Consider the following 19,239-nt stretch of genomic DNA (forward strand, 5'->3'; position numbering starts at 1 on the left):
TAGTACCGAAGTTGTAATTAAAGTCCATTATTGAGAGATTTCTGGTTACATAAAAATATGAATGCAAAGCAGCTCCTCGTCCCCGGATCCCCCCTTTAATGTGCAGCTAAATGTTTGACAATCTCCTGACCTCTCATAGGGACATGTGGGGGTCCGAGCACTGAGACCCCCACCAATCTCTAGAACCAACCAGCTGAAGGTCTCATGTGCGCTCTGAACCGCTCCTGGAAATAAATGTATCGGAGTCGATAGAAAGTCTGAGATTCTTCCATACAACAGCCGAACAATAAAATACAGACTGCGCTCCCCCCCCCCTCTATCAAGACTGCGCGCTCCCCCCCCTATCAAGACTGCGCGCTCCCCCCCCCTATCAAGACTGCGCTCCCCCCCCTATCAAGACTGCGCTCCCCCCCTATCAAGACTGCGCTCCCCCCTATCAAGACTGCGCTCCCCCCCTATCAAGACTGCGCTCCCCCCCCTATCAAGACTGCGCTCCCCCCCCTATCAAGACTGCGCTCCCCCCCCTATCAAGACTGCGCTCCCCCCCCTATCAAGACTGCGCTCCCCCCCCCCTATCAAGACTGCGCTCCCCCCCCCCTATCAAGACTGCGCTCCCCCCCTATCAAGACTGCGCTCCCCCCCCCCTATCAAGACTGCGCTCCCCCCCATCAAGACTGCGCTCCCCCCATCAAGACTGCGCTCCCCCCCCTATCAAGACTGCGCTCCCCCCCCCCTATCAAGACTGCGCTCCCCCCCCCTATCAAGACTGCGCTCCCCCCCCTATCAAGACTGCGCTCCCCCCCCCATCAAGACTGCGCGCTCCCCCCCTATCAAGACTGTGCTCCCCCCCCCTATCAAGACTGCGCTCCCCCTCTATCAAGACTGCGCTTCTCCCCCCCCTCTATCAAGACTGCGCTTCTCCCCCCCCCTATCAAGACTGCGCTCCCCCCTATCAAGACTGCGCTCCCCCACCCTATCAAGACTGCGCTCCCCCCCCTATCAAGACTGCGCTCCCCCCCCCCTATCAAGACTGCGCTCCCCCCCTATCAAGACTGCGCTCCCCCCCATCAAGACTGCGCTCCCCCCCATCAAGACTGCGCTCCCCCCCCTATCAAGACTGCGCTCCCCCCCTATCAAGACTGCGCTCCCCCCCCTATCAAGACTGCGCTCCCCCCCATCAAGACTGCGCGCTCCCCCCCTATCAAGACTGCGCTCCCCCCCCATCAAGACTGCGCTCCCCCTCTATCAAGACTGCGCTTCTCCCCCCCCTCTATCAAGACTGCGCTTCTCCCTCCCCCTATCAAGACTGCGCTCCCCCCCCTATCAAGACTGCGCTCCCCCCCCCTATCAAGACTGCGCTCCCCCCCCCATCAAGACTGCGCGCTCCCCCCCTATCAAGACTGCGCTCCCCCCCCTATCAAGACTGCGCGCTCCCCCCCTATCAAGACTGCGCTCCCCCCCTATCAAGACTGCGCTCCCCCCCTATCAAGACTGCGCTCCCCCCCCTATCAAGACTGCGCTCCCCCCCCTATCAAGACTGCGCTCCCCCTCCCCTATCAAGACTGCGCTCCCCCCCCCCTCTATCAAGACTGCGCTCCCCCCCCTCTATCAAGACTGCGCTCCCCCCCCTCTATCAAGACTGCGCTCCCCCCCTCTATCAAGACTGCGCTCCCCCCCCCTCTATCAAGACTGCGCTCCCCCCCTCTATCAAGACTGCGCTCCCCCCCCCCTCTATCAAGACTGCGCTCCCCCCCTCTATCAAGACTGCGCTCCCCCCCCCCTCTATCAAGACTGCGCTCCCCCCCCCCTCTATCAAGACTGCGCTCCCCCCCCTCTATCAAGACTGCGCTCCCCCCCCCCTCTATCAAGACTGCGCTCCCCCCCCCCTCTATCAAGACTGCGCTCCCCCCCCTATCAAGACTGCGCTCCCCCCCCACTATCAAGACTGCGCGCTCCCCCCCCTATCAAGACTGCGCTCCCCCCCCTATCAAGACTGCGCTCCCCCCCCTATCAAGACTGCGCCCCCCCCTATCAAGACTGCGCTCCCCCCCTATCAAGACTGCGCTCCCCCCCCCTATCAAGACTGCGCTCCCCCCCCCTATCAAGACTGCGCCCCCCCCTATCAAGACTGCGCTCCCCCCCTATCAAGACTGCGCTCCCCCCGATATCAAGACTGCGCACCCCCCCCCCCTATCAAGACTGCGCTCCCCCCCCCCTATCAAGACTGCGCTCCCCCCCCTATCAAGACTGCGCTCCCCCCCCTCTATCAAGACTGCGCGCTCCCCCCCCCCTATCAAGACTGCGCTCCCCCCCCCCCTATCAAGACTGCGCTCCCCCCCCCCCTATCAAGACTGCGCTCCCCCCCCCCTATCAAGACTGCGCTCCCCCCCCCCTATCAAGACTGCGCTCTCCCCCCCTATCAAGACTGCGCTCCCCCCCCCTATCAAGACTGCGCTCCCCCCCCCTATCAAGACTGCGCTCCCCCCCCCCTATCAAGACTGCGCTCCCCCCCCCCTATCAAGACTGCGCTCCCCCCCCCCTATCAAGACTGCGCTCCCCCCCCCTCTATCAAGACTGCGCTCCCCCCCCCTCTATCAAGACTGAGCTCCCCCCCCCCTCTATCAAGACTGCGCTCCCCCCCCCCTCTATCAAGACTGCGCTCCCCCCTCTTCTCAGTCGCCGATACTTAGCGCAGCTCTAAGGCTCCTCCCATTCCACGCCCCCTCCTTCATGTGGCCGCTCGGCCCCGCCCTCTCATCCCATGACGTCACGGCCCGGCAGCGGAGGAGACCCGGAGAGCGGCGGAGATGGGGGGCCGGATCCCTACAGCGAGCGCATGAGCTGACAGTGACCCGGCCGGGTGTGCGGAACATGCCCGGGATCCCGCTGCTGCTTCTGCTCCTGACATGCCGCCCGCTACAACCCACAGGAGCCCCGACTACTGCGCCACAACGCGCCCAGGTGAGAACCGCAGGGACCATGATCTCCGGGGGGAAGTACGGTAGACTGTCAGCTCTGTGGGCGAGGAGTCGCTGTGTGTGATCAGTGTTAGATTGTCATCTCTGTGTGTGATCAGTGTGGTAGATTGTCAGCTCTGTGGGCTAGGAGTCGCTGTGTGTGATCAGTGTGGTAGACTGTCAGCTCTGTGGGCGAGGAGTTGCTGTGTGTGATCAGTGTTAGATTGTCAGCTCTGTGGGCGAGGAGTCGCTGTGTGTGATCAGTGTGGTAGATTGTCAGCTCTGTGGGCGAGGAGTCGCTGTGTGTGATCAGTGTATTAGATTGTCAGCTCGGTGGACTAGGAGTCGCTGTGTGTGATCAGTGTATTAGATTGTCAGCTCCGTGGACTAGGAGTCGCTGTGTGTGATCAGTGTTAGATTGTCAGCTCTGTGGGCTAGGAGTCGCTGTGTGTGATCAGTGTGTTAGATTGTCAGCTCTGTGGGCGAGGAGTCGCTGTGTGTGATCAGTGTGTTAGATTGTCAGCTCTGTGGGCGAGGAGTCGCTGTGTGTGATCAGTGTTAGATTGTCAGCTCTGTGGGCGAGGAGTCGCTGTGTGTGATCAGTGTTAGATTGTCAGCTCTGTGGGCGAGGAGTCGCTGTGTGTGATCAGTGTTAGATTGTCAGCTCTGTGGGCGAGGAGTCGCTGTGTGTGATCAGTGTGGTAGATTGTCAGCTCTGTGGGCTAGGAGTCGCTGTGTGTGATCAGTGTGGTAGACTGTCAGCTCTGTGGGCGAGGAGTCGCTGTGTGTGATCAGTGTGGTAGACTGTCAGCTCTGTGGGCGAGGAGTCGCTGTGTGTGATCAGTGTTAGATTGTCATCTCTGTGTGTGATCAGTGTGGTAGATTGTCAGCTCTGTGGGCTAGGAGTCGCTGTGTGTGATCAGTGTGGTAGACTGTCAGCTCTGTGGGCGAGGAGTTGCTGTGTGTGATCAGTGTTAGATTGTCAGCTCTGTGGGCTAGGAGTCGCTGTGTGTGATCAGTGTGGTAGACTGTCAGCTCTGTGGGCGAGGAGTTGCTGTGTGTGATCAGTGTTAGATTGTCAGCTCTGTGGGCGAGGAGTCGCTGTGTGTGATCAGTGTGGTAGATTGTCAGCTCTGTGGGCGAGGAGTCGCTGTGTGTGATCAGTGTATTAGATTGTCAGCTCGGTGGACTAGGAGTCGCTGTGTGTGATCAGTGTATTAGATTGTCAGCTCCGTGGACTAGGAGTCGCTGTGTGTGATCAGTGTTAGATTGTCAGCTCTGTGGGCTAGGAGTCGCTGTGTGTGATCAGTGTGTTAGATTGTCAGCTCTGTGGGCGAGGAGTCGCTGTGTGTGATCAGTGTGTTAGATTGTCAGCTCTGTGGGCGAGGAGTCGCTGTGTGTGATCAGTGTTAGATTGTCAGCTCTGTGGGCGAGGAGTCGCTGTGTGTGATCAGTGTTAGATTGTCAGCTCTGTGGGCGAGGAGTCGCTGTGTGTGATCAGTGTTAGATTGTCAGCTCTGTGGGCGAGGAGTCGCTGTGTGTGATCAGTGTGGTAGATTGTCAGCTCTGTGGGCTAGGAGTCGCTGTGTGTGATCAGTGTGGTAGACTGTCAGCTCTGTGGGCGAGGAGTCGCTGTGTGTGATCAGTGTGGTAGACTGTCAGCTCTGTGGGCGAGGAGTCGCTGTGTGTGATCAGTGTTAGATTGTCATCTCTGTGTGTGATCAGTGTGGTAGATTGTCAGCTCTGTGGGCTAGGAGTCGCTGTGTGTGATCAGTGTGGTAGACTGTCAGCTCTGTGGGCGAGGAGTTGCTGTGTGTGATCAGTGTTAGATTGTCAGCTCTGTGGGCGAGGAGTCGCTGTGTGTGATCAGTGTGGTAGATTGTCATCTCTGTGTGTGATCAGTGTAAGATTGTCAGCTCTGTGGGCGAGGAGTCGCTGTGTGTGATCAGTGTGGTAGATTGTCATCTCTGTGTGTGATCAGTGTGGTAGATTGTCAGCTCTGTGGGCTAGGAGTCGCTGTGTGTGATCAGTGTGGTAGACTGTCAGCTCTGTGGGCGAGGAGTTGCTGTGTGTGATCAGTGTTAGATTGTCAGCTCTGTGGGCGAGGAGTCGCTGTGTGTGATCAGTGTGGTAGATTGTCATCTCTGTGTGTGATCAGTGTAAGATTGTCAGCTCTGTGGGCGAGGAGTCGCTGTGTGTGATCAGTGTGGTAGATTGTCATCTCTGTGTGTGATCAGTGTGGTAGATTGTCAGCTCTGTGGGCTAGGAGTCGCTGTGTGTGATCAGTGTGGTAGACTGTCAGCTCTGTGGGCGAGGAGTCGCTGTGTGTGATCAGTGTATTAGATTGTCAGCTCTGTGTGTGATCAGTGTTAGATTGTCAGCTCTGTGGGCGAGGAGTCGCTGTGTGTGATCAGTGTTAGATTGTCAGCTCTGTGGGCGAGGAGTCGCTGTGTGTGATCAGTGTTAGATTGTCAGCTCTGTGGGCGAGGAGTCGCTGTGTGTGATCAGTGTGGTAGATTGTCAGCTCTGTGTGTGATCAGTGTGGTAGATTGTCAGCTCTGTGGGCGAGGAGTCGCTGTGTGTGATCAGTGTTAGATTGTCAGCTCTGTGGGCGAGGAGTCGCTGTGTGTGATCAGTGTTAGATTGTCAGCTCTGTGGGCGAGGAGTCGCTGTGTGTGATCAGTGTGGTAGATTGTCAGCTCTGTGGGCTAGGAGTCGCTGTGTGTGATCAGTGTGGTAGACTGTCAGCTCTGTGGGCGAGGAGTCGCTGTGTGTGATCAGTGTATTAGATTGTCAGCTCTGTGTGTGATCAGTGTTAGATTGTCAGCTCTGTGGGCGAGGAGTCGCTGTGTGTGATCAGTGTTAGATTGTCAGCTCTGTGGGCGAGGAGTCGCTGTGTGTGATCAGTGTTAGATTGTCAGCTCAGCTCTGTGTGTGATCAGTTTAGATTGTCAGCTCTGTGGGCGAGGAGTCGCTGTGTGTGATCAGTGTTAGATTGTCAGCTCAGCTCTGTGTGTGATCAGTTTAGATTGTCAGCTCTGTGGACGAGGAGTCGCTGTGTGTGTGATCAGTGTGGTAGATTGTCAGCTCTGTGGGCGAGGAGTCGCTGTATGTGATCAGTGTATTAGATTGTCAGCTCCGTGGACTAGGAGTCGCTGTGTGTGATCAGTGTATTAGATTGTCAGCTCTGTGGACGAGGAGTCGCTGTGTGTGATCAGTGTATTAGATTGTCAGCTCAGCTCTGTGTGTGATCAGTATGTTAGATTGTCAGCTCTGTGGACGAGGAGTCGCTGTGTGTGATCAGTGAATTAGATTGTCAGCTCCGTGGACGAGGAGTCACGGTGTGATCAGTGTATTAGATTGTCAGCTCAGCTCTGTGTGTGATCAGTGTGTTAGATTGTCAGCTCTGTGGGCGAGGAGTCGCTGTGTGTGATCAGTGTATTAGATTGTCAGCTATGTGGGCGAGGAGTCGCTGTGTGTGATCAGTGTATTTGATTGTCAGCTATGTGGGCGAGGAGTCGCTGTATGTGATCAGTGTATTAGATTGTCAGCTCCGTGGACTAGGAGTCGCTGTGTGTGATCAGTGTATTAGATTGTCAGCTCTGTGGACGAGGAGTCGCTGTGTGTGATCAGTGTATTAGATTGTCAGCTCAGCTCTGTGTGTGATCAGTATGTTAGATTGTCAGCTCTGTGGACGAGGAGTCGCTGTGTGTGATCAGTGAATTAGATTGTCAGCTCCGTGGACGAGGAGTCACGGTGTGATCAGTGTATTAGATTGTCAGCTCAGCTCTGTGTGTGATCAGTGTGTTAGATTGTCAGCTCTGTGGGCGAGGAGTCGCTGTGTGTGATCAGTGTATTAGATTGTCAGCTATGTGGGCGAGGAGTCGCTGTGTGTGATCAGTGTATTTGATTGTCAGCTCTGTGCCGAGGGGGTCAGTGAGTTCTTCATGGTTTCTGTGACAGGACAACCTGGTGAATCCTCCATGGCGAGGGACTTCAGAGCGCCCCCTAGTGACCGCCGATATTGCGCCAACAGAGGATTCCAAGTTTCTCCTGGACTTGAGGGGTTTATCGCAGGCCAACCTCAGCTCGGAGAACCCCAATATTCAGGTAGTAGTTAGTGGTGTTGGGCGGAGTTGGGCGGAGTCTTGATGGGCGTGGTCTCATCTGTCGTCATGTCGCAGGTTACCATTGAGGTGGACCCCAGTTCTCAGACGCAGGTGGAGTTGGATCTCTCGGACACGCGCACGGACTGGGGTGACCCGGAGTGGAGGTCTCAGCACGCCCTCTTCTGGCCTCTCTTCTGGGAATACAATGACTTGTCCGATGCGGAGGTTTCCACGACGGGCGACTACTCCTCGCAATACGACGGGGAGGACAATGTGCCGAGTGGAGGAGACCACGACGGACGCAACTCACCCGCTGACAACTGGGTCACCGAGGACAAGTATCTGTACGGTGAGATGGACTCTCCTCCTGTAATATATGCCCCTCCCACTTCAGGGTGACTCGGGCAGCAGTCGGGGTATTAATGCTGCGTTATAGCCAAATAGGTAGAAATCATCCCCGGCGCTCGCCGTTAAGTTGAATGTTTGCCGCTACATTAAACGAACACACGCGGGCAGTGATCGTGGCGCGTCCTCCATCCGTCTCACCGCAGCGGAGCGGCCACTGGACGTCTTATCATTTGTACCTGTATTTTGTTATGTTGCTGTTTTCGTTACATTGTCATCTTTCCGTCCTCGCACAGACTATACATGGTCATTTTTAATGTTACATAGTAAATAGTAAGTTTCCTTATGTGTATATAAGGGGGCGTGGTCTGCAATAACGCAGAGGCCTCGACAAAGCGCGGGAGCAAGCGAAACGGCGGTCGGCTCGCGCTCCACTGCCCGCGTTTGTTTAATGTAGCTGCAAAAGAACATTCAACTAAATGTCGAGCGCCAGGGATGTTCTCTGCTTTTACCATTGTACCTCTGCTTGCTTTACTGCACCACTGAGCGCCACCTGCTGTTGATTCCATATAGACTGATGCGCTCATCTGATTGCTGAGACTTCTAGTGCTCCAGGAGCCGCTCCGTTGTTTTTCTCACGTTGAATATTTGGGGTTGTGTAGATTACGATGATGAGGATTGGAGTTCTTGGTCTCCATGTAGCGCAACGTGTGGTCGCCCCAGTCAGAAACGCACCCGCTCCTGCGGATATTCCTGTACGGCCACAGAGTCTCGTGTGTGTGACCTTCCTCCATGTCCAGGTGAGACGCCCGTATCTTAGATTGTGGGGTCATCATCGGGGCGTCTGCTGAACGTGTACGGGATAAATACTGATCTGTTCTCACTTTCCAGGAGAAGACGACGCAGAGAATTCAACATTATCAGAATCCCAGAGCAGCGCTCCGACCCGAGAGTCAGGTGACATCTCTTCATTCCCTCCTCCCTCTCTCCTCCTCCCGACCTGGTCTCACGTTCCTATTCTCCTCCTCCCTCTCTCCCTTCTCCCTCCCTCCCTCCCTCTCTCCCTTCTCCTCCCTCCCTCCCTTCTCCTCCCTCCCTCCCTTCTCCTCCCTCCCTCCCTTCTCCTCCCTCCCTCCCTTCTCCTCCCTCTCTCCCTTCTCCTCCCTCTCTCCCTCCCTCCTTCTCCTTCCCTCCCTTCTCCTCCCCCCTCCCCCTCCTCCCCCTCCCCCCCTTCTCCTCCCCCTCCCTCCTCCCTCCCCCTCCCCCCCTTCTCCTCCCCCTCCCTCCTCCTCCCCCTCCCCCTCCCTCCTCCTCCCCCTCCCTCCCTTCTTTTCCTCCCTCCCTCCCCCCCTTTTCCTCCCTCCCTCCCCCCCTTTTCCTCCCTCCCTCCCCCCCTTTTCCCTCCCTCCCTCCCCCCTTTTCCTCCCTCCCTCCCTTTTCCTCCCTCTTCCTCCCTCCCTCCCTTTTCCACCCTCCCTCCCTTTTCCTCCCTCCCTCCCTTTTCCTCCCTTTTCCTCCCTCCCTCCCTTTTCCTCCCTCCCTTTTCCCTCCCTCCCTCCCTCCCTTTTCCTCCCTTTTCCTCCCTCCCTCCCTTTTCCTCCCTCCCTCCCTTTTCCTCCCTCCCTCCCCCTCCCTCCCTCCCTCCCTTTTCCTCCCTCCCTCCCTCCCTTTTCCTCCCTCCCTCCCTCCCTTTTCCTCCCTCCCTCCCTTTTCCTCCCTCCCTCCCTTTTCCTCCCTCCCTCCCTTTTCCCTCCCTCCCTCCCTCCCTCCCTTTTCCTCCCTCCCTCCCTCCCTTTTCCTCCCTCCCTCCCTTTTCCTTCCTCCCTCCCTCCCTTTTCCTCCCTCCCTCCCTCCCCCTCCCTCCCTCCCTCCCCTCCCTCCCTCCCTTTTCCTCCCTCCCTCCCTTTTCCTCCCTCCCTTTTCCTCCCTCCCTCCCTTTTCCTCCCTCCCTTTTCCTCCCTCCCTCCCTTTTCCTCCCTCCCTCCCTCCCTTTTCCTCCCTCCCTCCCTTTTCCTCCCTCCCTCCCTTTTCCTTCCTCCCTCCCTCCCTCCCTTTTCCTCCCTCCCTTTTCCTCCCTCCCTTTTCCTCCCTCCCTTCCTTTTCCTTCCTTCCTTCCTCCCTCCCTTTTCCTTCCTCCCTCTCTCCTCATCCTCCCTCCCTCTCCCCTGCCGGTCTCACGTTGTTCCTCTTCTCCTCCTCCTCCTCCTCCCTCTCCCTTCCCGACCTGGTCTCACGTTGCTCCTCTTCCTCTTCTTCAGCCTCCCTGGACAGCTGTGAGCGTTGGTTGACCTGTAAGAGCGAGTTCCTCAGTAGTTACTTGCAGCGGGTGCTGACCGAGTTGCCCAGTTGCCCGTGTTTCTACCCCTCGGAGGCAGTGTACAGTTCCTTGCTGCTGCAGGATGAGAAGTTGGCTCGTAGTTTCCGCTGGCGCGATGCTAGCGGCATGCGGGAGAGACTGGACATCTACAACACCCGGGGGCTCGCTTCTGTCTGCGTTCTTTGCTCTCCAGAGACAGCAGTAGCCTGGGAGCTCAGCATTGCTGCTATGACCATTCCCTTAGACTGGTGACCCGTGGCCAGGCCGCCGCAGTCCCCAACCTCATCAGCGCAGAGTTCTCTCCTGAACTTCATTACAAGGCGGATGTTCTGCCCTGGATTCTGTGCAAAGGAGACTGGAGCCGGATTCACTCCCTGCGCCCCCCAAACAATGGCTGCAGCTGCCCCGAGAACCCCTCCTCAGAGGAGTACCTGGCCCAGCTGCAAGAAGCCCGGGAATTCTAACATCTGCTATGGCCGGAGATGCTGCCTGGCGCAGTGGGAGGAGCAAAGACTTGTAATATATTCAACGTGTTTTTATAAAATGTGGTAAAGGAGCCATTTATATCTGAACCCTCCGTGTTCTCTCCCTTTTGTACATTGCTTTGAAAACACCCGTCACAGAGTGGGGTCCATGTATTTATCAGTGATATTATTATATAAAACCGCCAAGAGGTCAGACAGTAATGGAAGTCTTCCTCGTGTCTGACCCTCCCTCTGTTACCTTCTCATGGCCATTACTACACTGCAGGGCTGGTGATCGGTGCTGTACTGGGGGGGTTATTGTATTACAGTTGCTGTAGTTTGGCTCCACCTGGTGGCGACATGAGATCATTACACGCTGTACAATGAGCAGGTAGAAGCGTCACCTCGCAGTGCTCACATTACACGCACATAATAATAGAAAACACATTAGACTGTCACAAATAGCGGGATCTTGAGCTGCAGCCGTCTGTATCCTGTGCCCAGATTTAATTCTGCCTGTGCAGCTTATCAGAATATTTCTTGTGGCAGTAGAGAAAATGCAGCACCCCCTGATTTACACATTACGCACCCACAAACCACGAGTAATGGTGGGCGACTGATCCCAGAAAACGTGCAGGACCCAACCACAGAGAGTGACCCGAAACCAACCAGAGCATCAGATCCGCACACCCCTGGAGCTACTGGACCTCCACTCAGTGTACCCCACCCCCATTATAATCACGCCCGGACCAGAGCACCATCCATTCACCACACCTGCGAGGGGAAGGGGCCCCCAGCTTCATGTGACCCCCCCCCCCCCTGGTGGTTGCACGCTCCCCCTTCATGTGACCCCCCCTTGGTGGCTGCACGCTCCCCCTTCATGTGACCCCCCCCCCCTGGTGGCTGCACGCTCCCCCTTCATGTGACCCCCCCCTTGGTGGCTGCACGCTCCCCCTTCATGTGACCCCCCTCCCCCCCCTGGTGGCTGCACGCTCCCCCTTCATGTGACCCCCCCCCCTTGGTGGCTGCACGCTCCCCCTTCATGTGACCCCCCCCCCTGGTGGCTGCACGCTCCCCCTTCATGTGACCCCCCCTTGGTGGCTGCACGCTCCCCCTTCATGTGACCCCCCCTTGGTGGCTGCACGCTCCCCCTTCATGTGACCCCCCCCCTTGGTGGCTGCACGCTCCCCCTTCATGTGACCCCCCTCCCCCCCTGGTGGCTGCACGCTCCCCCTTCATGTGACCCCCCTCCCCCCCCTGGTGGCTGCACGCTCCCCCTTCATGTGACCCCCCCCCCCTTGGTGGCTGCACGCTCCCTCATGTGACCCCCCCCTGGTGGCTGCACGCTCCCCCTTCATGTGACCCCCCCTTGGTGGCTGCACGCTCCCCCTTCATGTGACCCCCCCCTTGGTGGCTGCACGCTCCCCCTTCATGTGACCCCCCTCCCCCCCTGGTGGCTGCACGCTCCCCCTTCATGTGACCCCCCTCCCCCCCCTGGTGGCTGCACGCTCCCCCTTCATGTGACCCCCCCCCCCCTCTGGTGGCTGCACGCTCCCCCTTCATGTGACCCCCCCCCCCCTCTGGTGGCTGCACGCTCCCCCTTCATGTGACCCCCCCCCCCCCTCTGGTGGCTGCACGCTCCCCCTTCATGTGACCCCCAGATATCACAGCATTACTCCGCGCTCCGATAATTTACAGTTTATTGGGGTGACATTATCCAGAGCTCCACAAATCAGACGCCTGCGAGCCGGTGACCAGCGCAAACATCAATCCCCCCCCCCCCCCATTAAATACAACGTTCAGTCCACAACACACAAGTTTCTTATCCATGTCTTTTTTTTTTTTTAACTATTGTGTGAACACCCCCTCCCCCGTTATAAGAGCATCGCCCCATAGCCGAAGGTCTGTTTGATGCCATCGAAGTAATATCTCTTCCAGCCGTCCTTCGTGTGCTGCTCCTCACTCTGGGGGACCCCTCGCGCCTCCATCTGCAGCTCTGTCTCCCCCCCCTTGTCTGCGAAGGTCAATGTGATGGTGGCGTGGTGCCCTGCGGACAGAACAAGTCAGATGAAGCTCCGCCCTCTTCTCAGCATCCCCTCCCCCGAGTCAAGGACACGAAGCATCTTCTGTTTATCTCCAAGGGTCACAAATCGCGGTTAAAACCACATCCGAAAACTGCAGACATTTGCATTGATGCGCAAGGTTTTTCTCACGCGGTTCTAACCTTGCCGTAACGTATGAATAGACCCTGAGCGTCCGACACCAGATCACGTTTCTATCTCAGCAGAATGAAAGTTGTCAGACGTCTCCCTGACCGCGCCCTCTGGACCCCACAAACCTCCGACATAACGACGCAGCCGCCACTGCACCCCGCGAGGTAGAGAAGCGTCAGTCAGGGTCTCCTACAACACGCGCAGGTCTGACCGTCTCTATCCGGATCTACAATCACAATTATTCAACCCCCGTTACAAAAAAATACCCCAAAAAAATCATCAAACAAGAACCAGAAAAATATCTCAGGAGTCCAACACAAAACACCACTTAGGGTAACCGAGCGGTCCTGACACGCCCAAGAAGCGCACCGGCGCCACGTACAACTGTCAACTGGTCGGTTACCGGCCGCGCATCATTGTGGGTAAGACGACCTTTACCTGCAAAATCCAGCGGCCATAACGGGGGGATGAATTAATAACCGCTCAGGTAAAGGTCGGTTTACCCAAAATAACATGGCGCCGGCGCGGTCATTGGCCGTCTCAGAACTGAATAGAATCATCAGATCTCACATTAAGGCCTCATGCACACGAGCGTAATAACGGGCTCATAGACTTCTATTGGCCACGGGCACCTTCCCGTGTTTATTTTACGGGCCGTGCTACTATACTTTATAATGGGCCCGGAAAAACGGCCGGCTACCTGTGGCCGGCCGTGCCCGTAATTACGAGTCGTAATTACGGGCACGGTTGTGTGCATGGGGCCTTACACGTCAGGTGTCGGCTTCATCACTGGCATCAGCTGCTGGAGATCAAACACCGGGGACTGGACGGAGGTTTGTGGACTGCCACGTTTCATTCTGCAGCGAGAGAGGCCGAGAAGAGATCCAAAAAACACCAGATTCCTGAGGCCGAAAACCCGCGGCAGCAAGACCGACCGAGCGGCAGAAAAGGCGGAGGTTTCAGCTCGCACACTAAGGGCCTATTCACACGACCAATTTTTGGCACTACCCACAGGGGGGGCTGCGTGGCACTACCCACAGGGGGGGCTGCGTGGCACTACCCACAGGGGGGGCTGCGTGGCAAAACATTTACAAATGAAATGGAGACACGGCCTGGAACGGAAACAGATGCAAAACGGCCGACACTCGGACCCTGTCGTGTGAACGGAGCCCAATACCTTATTCCGTCAGCGGCTGCCTGTATTTCTATGGGGCGGTTTTTACACGACTTGTCCTATTTTTGTCTGTTTCCACGGATCCCTCAATAGACTCCAGTGTACGAGGTCCCGCCGGGTCTCCATGTCCAGACTCCAAGACGTACAAATACTGACTGACCCGACAGCTCCGTATAAAGAAGCCCCACAAGTTGTGGGATCGTCTTCTGTGGAGCGATGATACAAATCTGGTCATCTTGGGGTCTATGGATCAGCGGCGCCTGGAGGGAGAATGCAGCACCCGCTGAACAGAACACCCACCTACAGTGGCGCCTGGCGGGGGCTCGCTTCTCTGGCACGGGATTTCGGCAGCGTGTGGAGGGTGCGGTGGATTCTATCGAGTATCAGGAAATCTGAGGAGAAAACTTGTGTGGGGGCTGCAGCTTCCAGCAGGACAACGATCCCCCCCCAAGACCGGATCACAGAAGGAGTGGAGGGAGATTCTGGAGCGGCCGCACCCGTCACACTCGTCTGACTTGACCCCAGAGAAAATATTTGGTGGAATATCAGTGACCCGGCGGCGGTGCCCGGTACCTCAGCGCTGGAGACGCCGCACATGACGGGGGAGGTTTTCGGCGTTGGACTCGCGATATTTTTATGGTTCTTATTTGATGATTGTTTTGTGGTTGAATAATTGTGATTGCAGCTCTGGAGGGTGTCGGGGTCTGCACTCATCTCAGCAGATGTAAGGACCAGCCATGTTTCTATTTGCCGGGGGGGGGGAGACTCCGGGTTATTCTATGAAGCTGATCACATACATCAGAGTTTTGTGGGTTTTTGTGCGGGGTTTTCTGACGCTCTACACAACGCTCACCGCACAGAAATCACGTCCTGGCGCCGTCGCGGGACTCACCTGCCGGCCACGTCTTGAACCTCCAGGACATGATGATTCGCTTCTCAGACTCCTGCAATGTAAATCATCGGTCAGTGTCGCACGTAGAAGCCCATCCCCCACCGTGGCGCAGCCGATCACTCACCAATTCTATGAACTCTCCACTAACGTTGCCCCCCAAGAGCTGAAATTTGCCGCCTTTGTCCGCGGTTACTGTGGCCGGTGCGTGTGTGAAACCTTGTACCAGCTGTGGAGAAGACGACAGGAGAATCACACACAGAACAGGATCTGCCGGGATCTAGTGCAGATTTAATCCTCACGTGACCAAGCTCCGCCCCGTCCACCTGAGCCACGCAAGCTCCGCCCCGTCCACCTGAGCCACGCAAGCTCCGCCCCGTCCACCTGAGCCACGCAAGCTCCGCCCCGTCCACCTGAGCCACGCAAGCTCCGCCCCCTGAGCCACGCAAGCTCCGCCCCGTCCACCTGAGCCACGCAAGCTCCGCCCCGTCCACCTGAGCTGATCACGCTCCGCCTCTTCCACCTGAGCCGATCACGCTCCACCCCTTCCACCTGAGCCGATCACGCTCCGCCTCTTCCACCTGATCCGATCATGCCACGCCCCTTCTACCTGAGCCGATCACGCTCCGCCCTTCTACCTGAGCAAACCATAAGCTCTGCCCCTTCTACCTGAGCATACCATAAGCTCCGCCCCTTCTACCTGAGCCGATCACGCTCTGCCCCTTCTACCTGAGCCGATCACGCTCCACCTCTTCTACCTGATCCAATCATGCCACGCCCCTTCTACCTGAGCCGATCACGCTCCGCCTCTTCTACCTGAGCCGATCACGCTCCGCCTCTTCTACCTGAGCCGATCACGCTCCGCCTCTTCTACCTGAGCCGATCACGCTCCGCCTCTTCTACCTGAGCCGATCACGCTCCGCCTCTTCTACCTGAGCCGATCACGCTCCGCCTCTTCTACCTGAGCCGATCACGCTCCGCCTCTTCTACCTGAGCCGATCACGCTCCGCCTCTTCTACCTGAGCCGATCACGCTCCGCCTCTTCTACCTGAGCCGATCACGCTCCGCCTCTTCTACCTGAGCCGATCACGCTCCGCCTCTTCTACCTGAGCCGATCACGCTCCGCCTCTTCTACCTGAGCCGATCACGCTCCGCCTCTTCTACCTGAGCCGATCACGCTCCGCCTCTTCTACCTGAGCCGATCACGCTCCGCCTCTTCTACCTGAGCCGATCACGCTCCGCCTCTTCTACCTGAGCCGATCACGCTCCGCCTCTTCTACCTGAGCCGATCACGCTCCGCCTCTTCTACATGAGCCGATCACGCTCCGCCTCTTCTACATGAGCCGATCACGCTCCGCCTCTTCTACATGAGCCGATCACGCTCCGCCTCTTCTACATGAGCCGATCACGCTCCGCCTCTTCTACATGAGCCGATCACGCTCCGCCTCTTCTACATGAGCCGATCACGCTCCGCCTCTTCTACATGAGCCGATCACGCTCCGCCTCTTCTACATGAGCCGATCACGCTCCGCCTCTTCTACCTGAGCCGATCACGCTCCGCCTCTTCTACATGAGACGATCACGCTCCGCCTCTTCTACATGAGACGATCACGCTCCGCCTCTTCTACATGAGACGATCACGCTCCGCCTCTTCTACATGAGACGATCACGCTCCGCCTCTTCTACATGAGACGATCACGCTCCGCCTCTTCTACATGAGCCGATCACGCTCCGCCTCTTCTACCTGAGCCGATCACGCTCCGCCTCTTCTACCTGAGCCGATCACGCTCCGCCTCTTCTACCTGAGCCGATCACGCTCCGCCTCTTCTACCTGAGCCGATCACGCTGCGCCTCTTCTACCTGAGCCGATCACGCTGCGCCTCTTCTACCTGAGCCGATCACGCCCCACCAACGTGGTGTTTACCTCCTGCCGGGTCAGCACCCTGTACAGCTCCTCGGGGGAGGTCAGGAACGTCTCCTTCATGCGGACCTTACAGGTGGGGATCTTCACTCCTGTGCTCTGACACGTGACCGTCTTGTTGTCCTGAGTCTGAAGAGACGACACACGAAAGTGATGAGAATCCGACCGCAACATCACAGCCGAGACTGCGGGCGGCACAATGTAACATTCACCACATAGCCAAATAGCAAAGACTGCGTCCTACATCATGAGTCAGCGGGAGTGGGCAGCAGAGCTCACAATCTACAGCGGGGGCAGAGGTAAATAACAGGAAGGACTTACGGATGGAGGCGCCACTTTCTGCTTAGCGTCTGACACGGCCGCGTGCGAGACTCCGTTCTTAGCCGGTAAGATCATTCCTTGTGTGAACTCTGCAAAAGTATAAACGGTCATGTGACTGCGTGAAGGCGAAAAACGTCCTGACAAGATCCAGAGGTGACGGACACGAAACCCGACCGCGCCAAACCAGGGAACACTCCAGCCACCGCAACCAGCGGAGACATGGAATCAAAGGAGGGGGAGGGGAGCAGTAAGGTCCCAGGCCGGGATGATGAGAGTTCACCTACCGGACTTCAGGCTGGAGATGTAGAGCGCCACCGCCTCCCGCAACCGCTGCGCTCCGCTCTTCCTCATCAGCTCCGTCAGACTTGTGTCCGGCTCGTCCTTTGCCAGCGAGACTCTGATCTAGAGAGTAGAAGACGACAAATAACGAGGACGCGGAGGGCGACGCCGAGACGCTACGTGTGCAGAGGACTAAAAATACAACATCTCCAGGTCCCTAAAGGGGGCGCTCTAACCCCCAGCATTGTGAAATGGCTGATAACAGGGAGCAATCGCTTATATCCACCTGCACTGCTGTCTTATAATAGGGATGATGGGAACAGGACCCTCGTGGGAGGAGTCAGGAGACAATATGGCGGCTCTTTACCTCCACCTCACTGGGGTCATTCTCATCGGAGAGGTTTGGGATCTCCACGTAGCCCTTGTACTTCACTCCTGAATTGGAAAGTCCTGCAAAAAAAAACCAAGTCAGACAAGGTGAGAAGTAAAGGGGAGCGCCGCGGCCACCAGTCCCGATGCAGCGATGGTGGGAGCGCAGTACACAGCCCGGAGGACAGGAGGGTCCCGCATGTCTGTCAGGGGGCCGCTCCACTCAGCCGTCCTCCGTGCTGTATAATAGACGACACTGCGCTGATATTACTATGACCGATCCTCGTGACTAGGACATTGTGACACAGTAAGAGATAAGCAGCGCCCCCGCTGGCAGAAGTGTCACAGTAATATGACCAGCGTCAATAGTCAGAGCCGGTGAGAAGTCTCCCTGCCGGACACTAAACATTGGGGCGTTCCGGACGGGGTTTGGCCTGAGTGACCCCCCTGGATAAGTCACCTGTGAGAAGGGGCTGCAGAGATCGCGGGCGCCGCTCACCTGTCCAGTTCAGCTTGATGTCCCACTCATAGAAGAAGATGAGTTTCCCTTTGCGGTTGTTGATGGAGGCCTCGCCGTCCAGCTTACCGACCTCCGTCACATGGCAGCTGCCCTCCTCCCCCTTCACACTGACCGCCAAAAACAGCTCCGTCAGTTTATCCGTGGACCAGGCCGTAGCGTCGCGTTCTGTCCTGTAGGGAGGTAAGAAGTCAGATCTGGAGACGCGAGGGGTCACTTACTTATCAGACCTGAGCGCCACAAACCCGCCATCTATTCCCTGGGAGCGCTCCACCGCGCGACGTGCACCAGGACATCCCGCCGGGGGGAAAGAGCGGCCGAGACGCCATCACTACAATAACCAAAGCAGCGGAGATCAAACAAAATCCTCCTCCTACCCTCTCCCCTATGCTTTACACTGCTGCTCTGCCTGTGCCGCTGGTCTGCTCAGCATGTAGCGGGTGTAATTGGCGCACAAGCGAGAACAGGAGCTCCGCGCGCCGGACCGGAGAAGGATTTACAGGATTTTATTTTCATGCCGGCGGCCGCGGACGTTCCGGCTTCTTCTGGATTTACATTACGGATGAACGTAGATTATCTCCATATAACAGTCCAGAAATAATACATAATATCATATAACGTTACAGTGAATAACGCACAGGAAATAGAAGACGAAGGGGGTTGTAGTCTGACGGACTCCGATGTCACAAATATATTACAGGACAGTCCCCTACACATCAACCGTCACAGACCAAACCACAAGCACCTCTAATGTACTGTAATATAATATAATGTTCTCACCAGATACAGTGTTATAATGTACTGTAATATAATATAATGTTCTCACCAGATACAGTGTTATAATGTACTGTAATATAATATAATGTTCTCTCACCAGATACAGCGTTATAATGTACTGTAATATAATATAATGTTCTCTCTCCAGATACAGCGTTATAATGTACTGTAATATAATATAATGTTCTCTCTCCAGATACAGCGTTATAATGTACTGTAATATAATATAATGTTCTCACCAGATAGTGTTATAATGTACTGTAATATAATATAATGTTCTCTCACCAGATACAGTGTTATAATGTACTGTAATATAATATAATGTTCTCACCAGATACAGTGTTATAATGTACTGTAATATAATATAATGTTCTCACCAGATACAGTGTTATAATGTACTGTAATATAATATAATGTTCTCTCACCAGATACAGTGTTATAATGTACTGTAATATAATATAATGTTCTCACCAGATACACAGCGTTATAATGTACTGTAATATAATATAATGTTCTCTCACCAGATACAGTGTTATAATGTACTGTAATATAATATAATGTTCTCTCACCAGATACAGTGTTATAAT

General features: G+C 56.1%; 2 protein-coding genes across 2 annotated transcripts in view; one reads left to right on the top strand and one right to left on the bottom strand.

Moving 5' to 3' along the window:
* Positions 1-2,753: 2,753 nt before the first annotated feature.
* Positions 2,754-10,300, top strand: ISM2 (isthmin 2). Its single transcript, XM_075843782.1, is given in 7 exon segments — positions 2,754-2,961; positions 6,921-7,067; positions 7,142-7,415; positions 8,074-8,211; positions 8,303-8,368; positions 9,670-9,881; positions 9,884-10,300. Coding segments are annotated over 7 exon segments (1,236 nt in total). The 5' UTR covers positions 2,754-2,871; the 3' UTR covers positions 10,193-10,300.
* Positions 10,301-11,868: 1,568 nt separating this feature from the next.
* AHSA1 (activator of HSP90 ATPase activity 1) overlaps positions 11,869-19,239 on the bottom strand; it is a 39,896-nt gene continuing 32,525 nt past the window's right edge. Inside the window, exons 3-10 of the mRNA XM_075844494.1 lie at positions 17,858-18,048; positions 17,357-17,439; positions 16,995-17,112; positions 16,711-16,799; positions 16,393-16,518; positions 14,596-14,697; positions 14,472-14,523; positions 11,869-12,239 (exon numbers count right to left, since the gene is read on the bottom strand). Coding sequence (XP_075700609.1) covers positions 12,067-12,239; positions 14,472-14,523; positions 14,596-14,697; positions 16,393-16,518; positions 16,711-16,799; positions 16,995-17,112; positions 17,357-17,439; positions 17,858-18,048 — 934 coding nt within the window. The 3' untranslated portion in view covers positions 11,869-12,066. The remainder of the gene's footprint in view (positions 12,240-14,471; positions 14,524-14,595; positions 14,698-16,392; positions 16,519-16,710; positions 16,800-16,994; positions 17,113-17,356; positions 17,440-17,857; positions 18,049-19,239) is intronic.

The sequence above is a fragment of the Rhinoderma darwinii genome, chromosome 12 (genome assembly GCF_050947455.1).
Source record: "Rhinoderma darwinii isolate aRhiDar2 chromosome 12, aRhiDar2.hap1, whole genome shotgun sequence".
Classification (NCBI taxonomy): domain Eukaryota; kingdom Metazoa; phylum Chordata; class Amphibia; order Anura; family Rhinodermatidae; genus Rhinoderma; species Rhinoderma darwinii.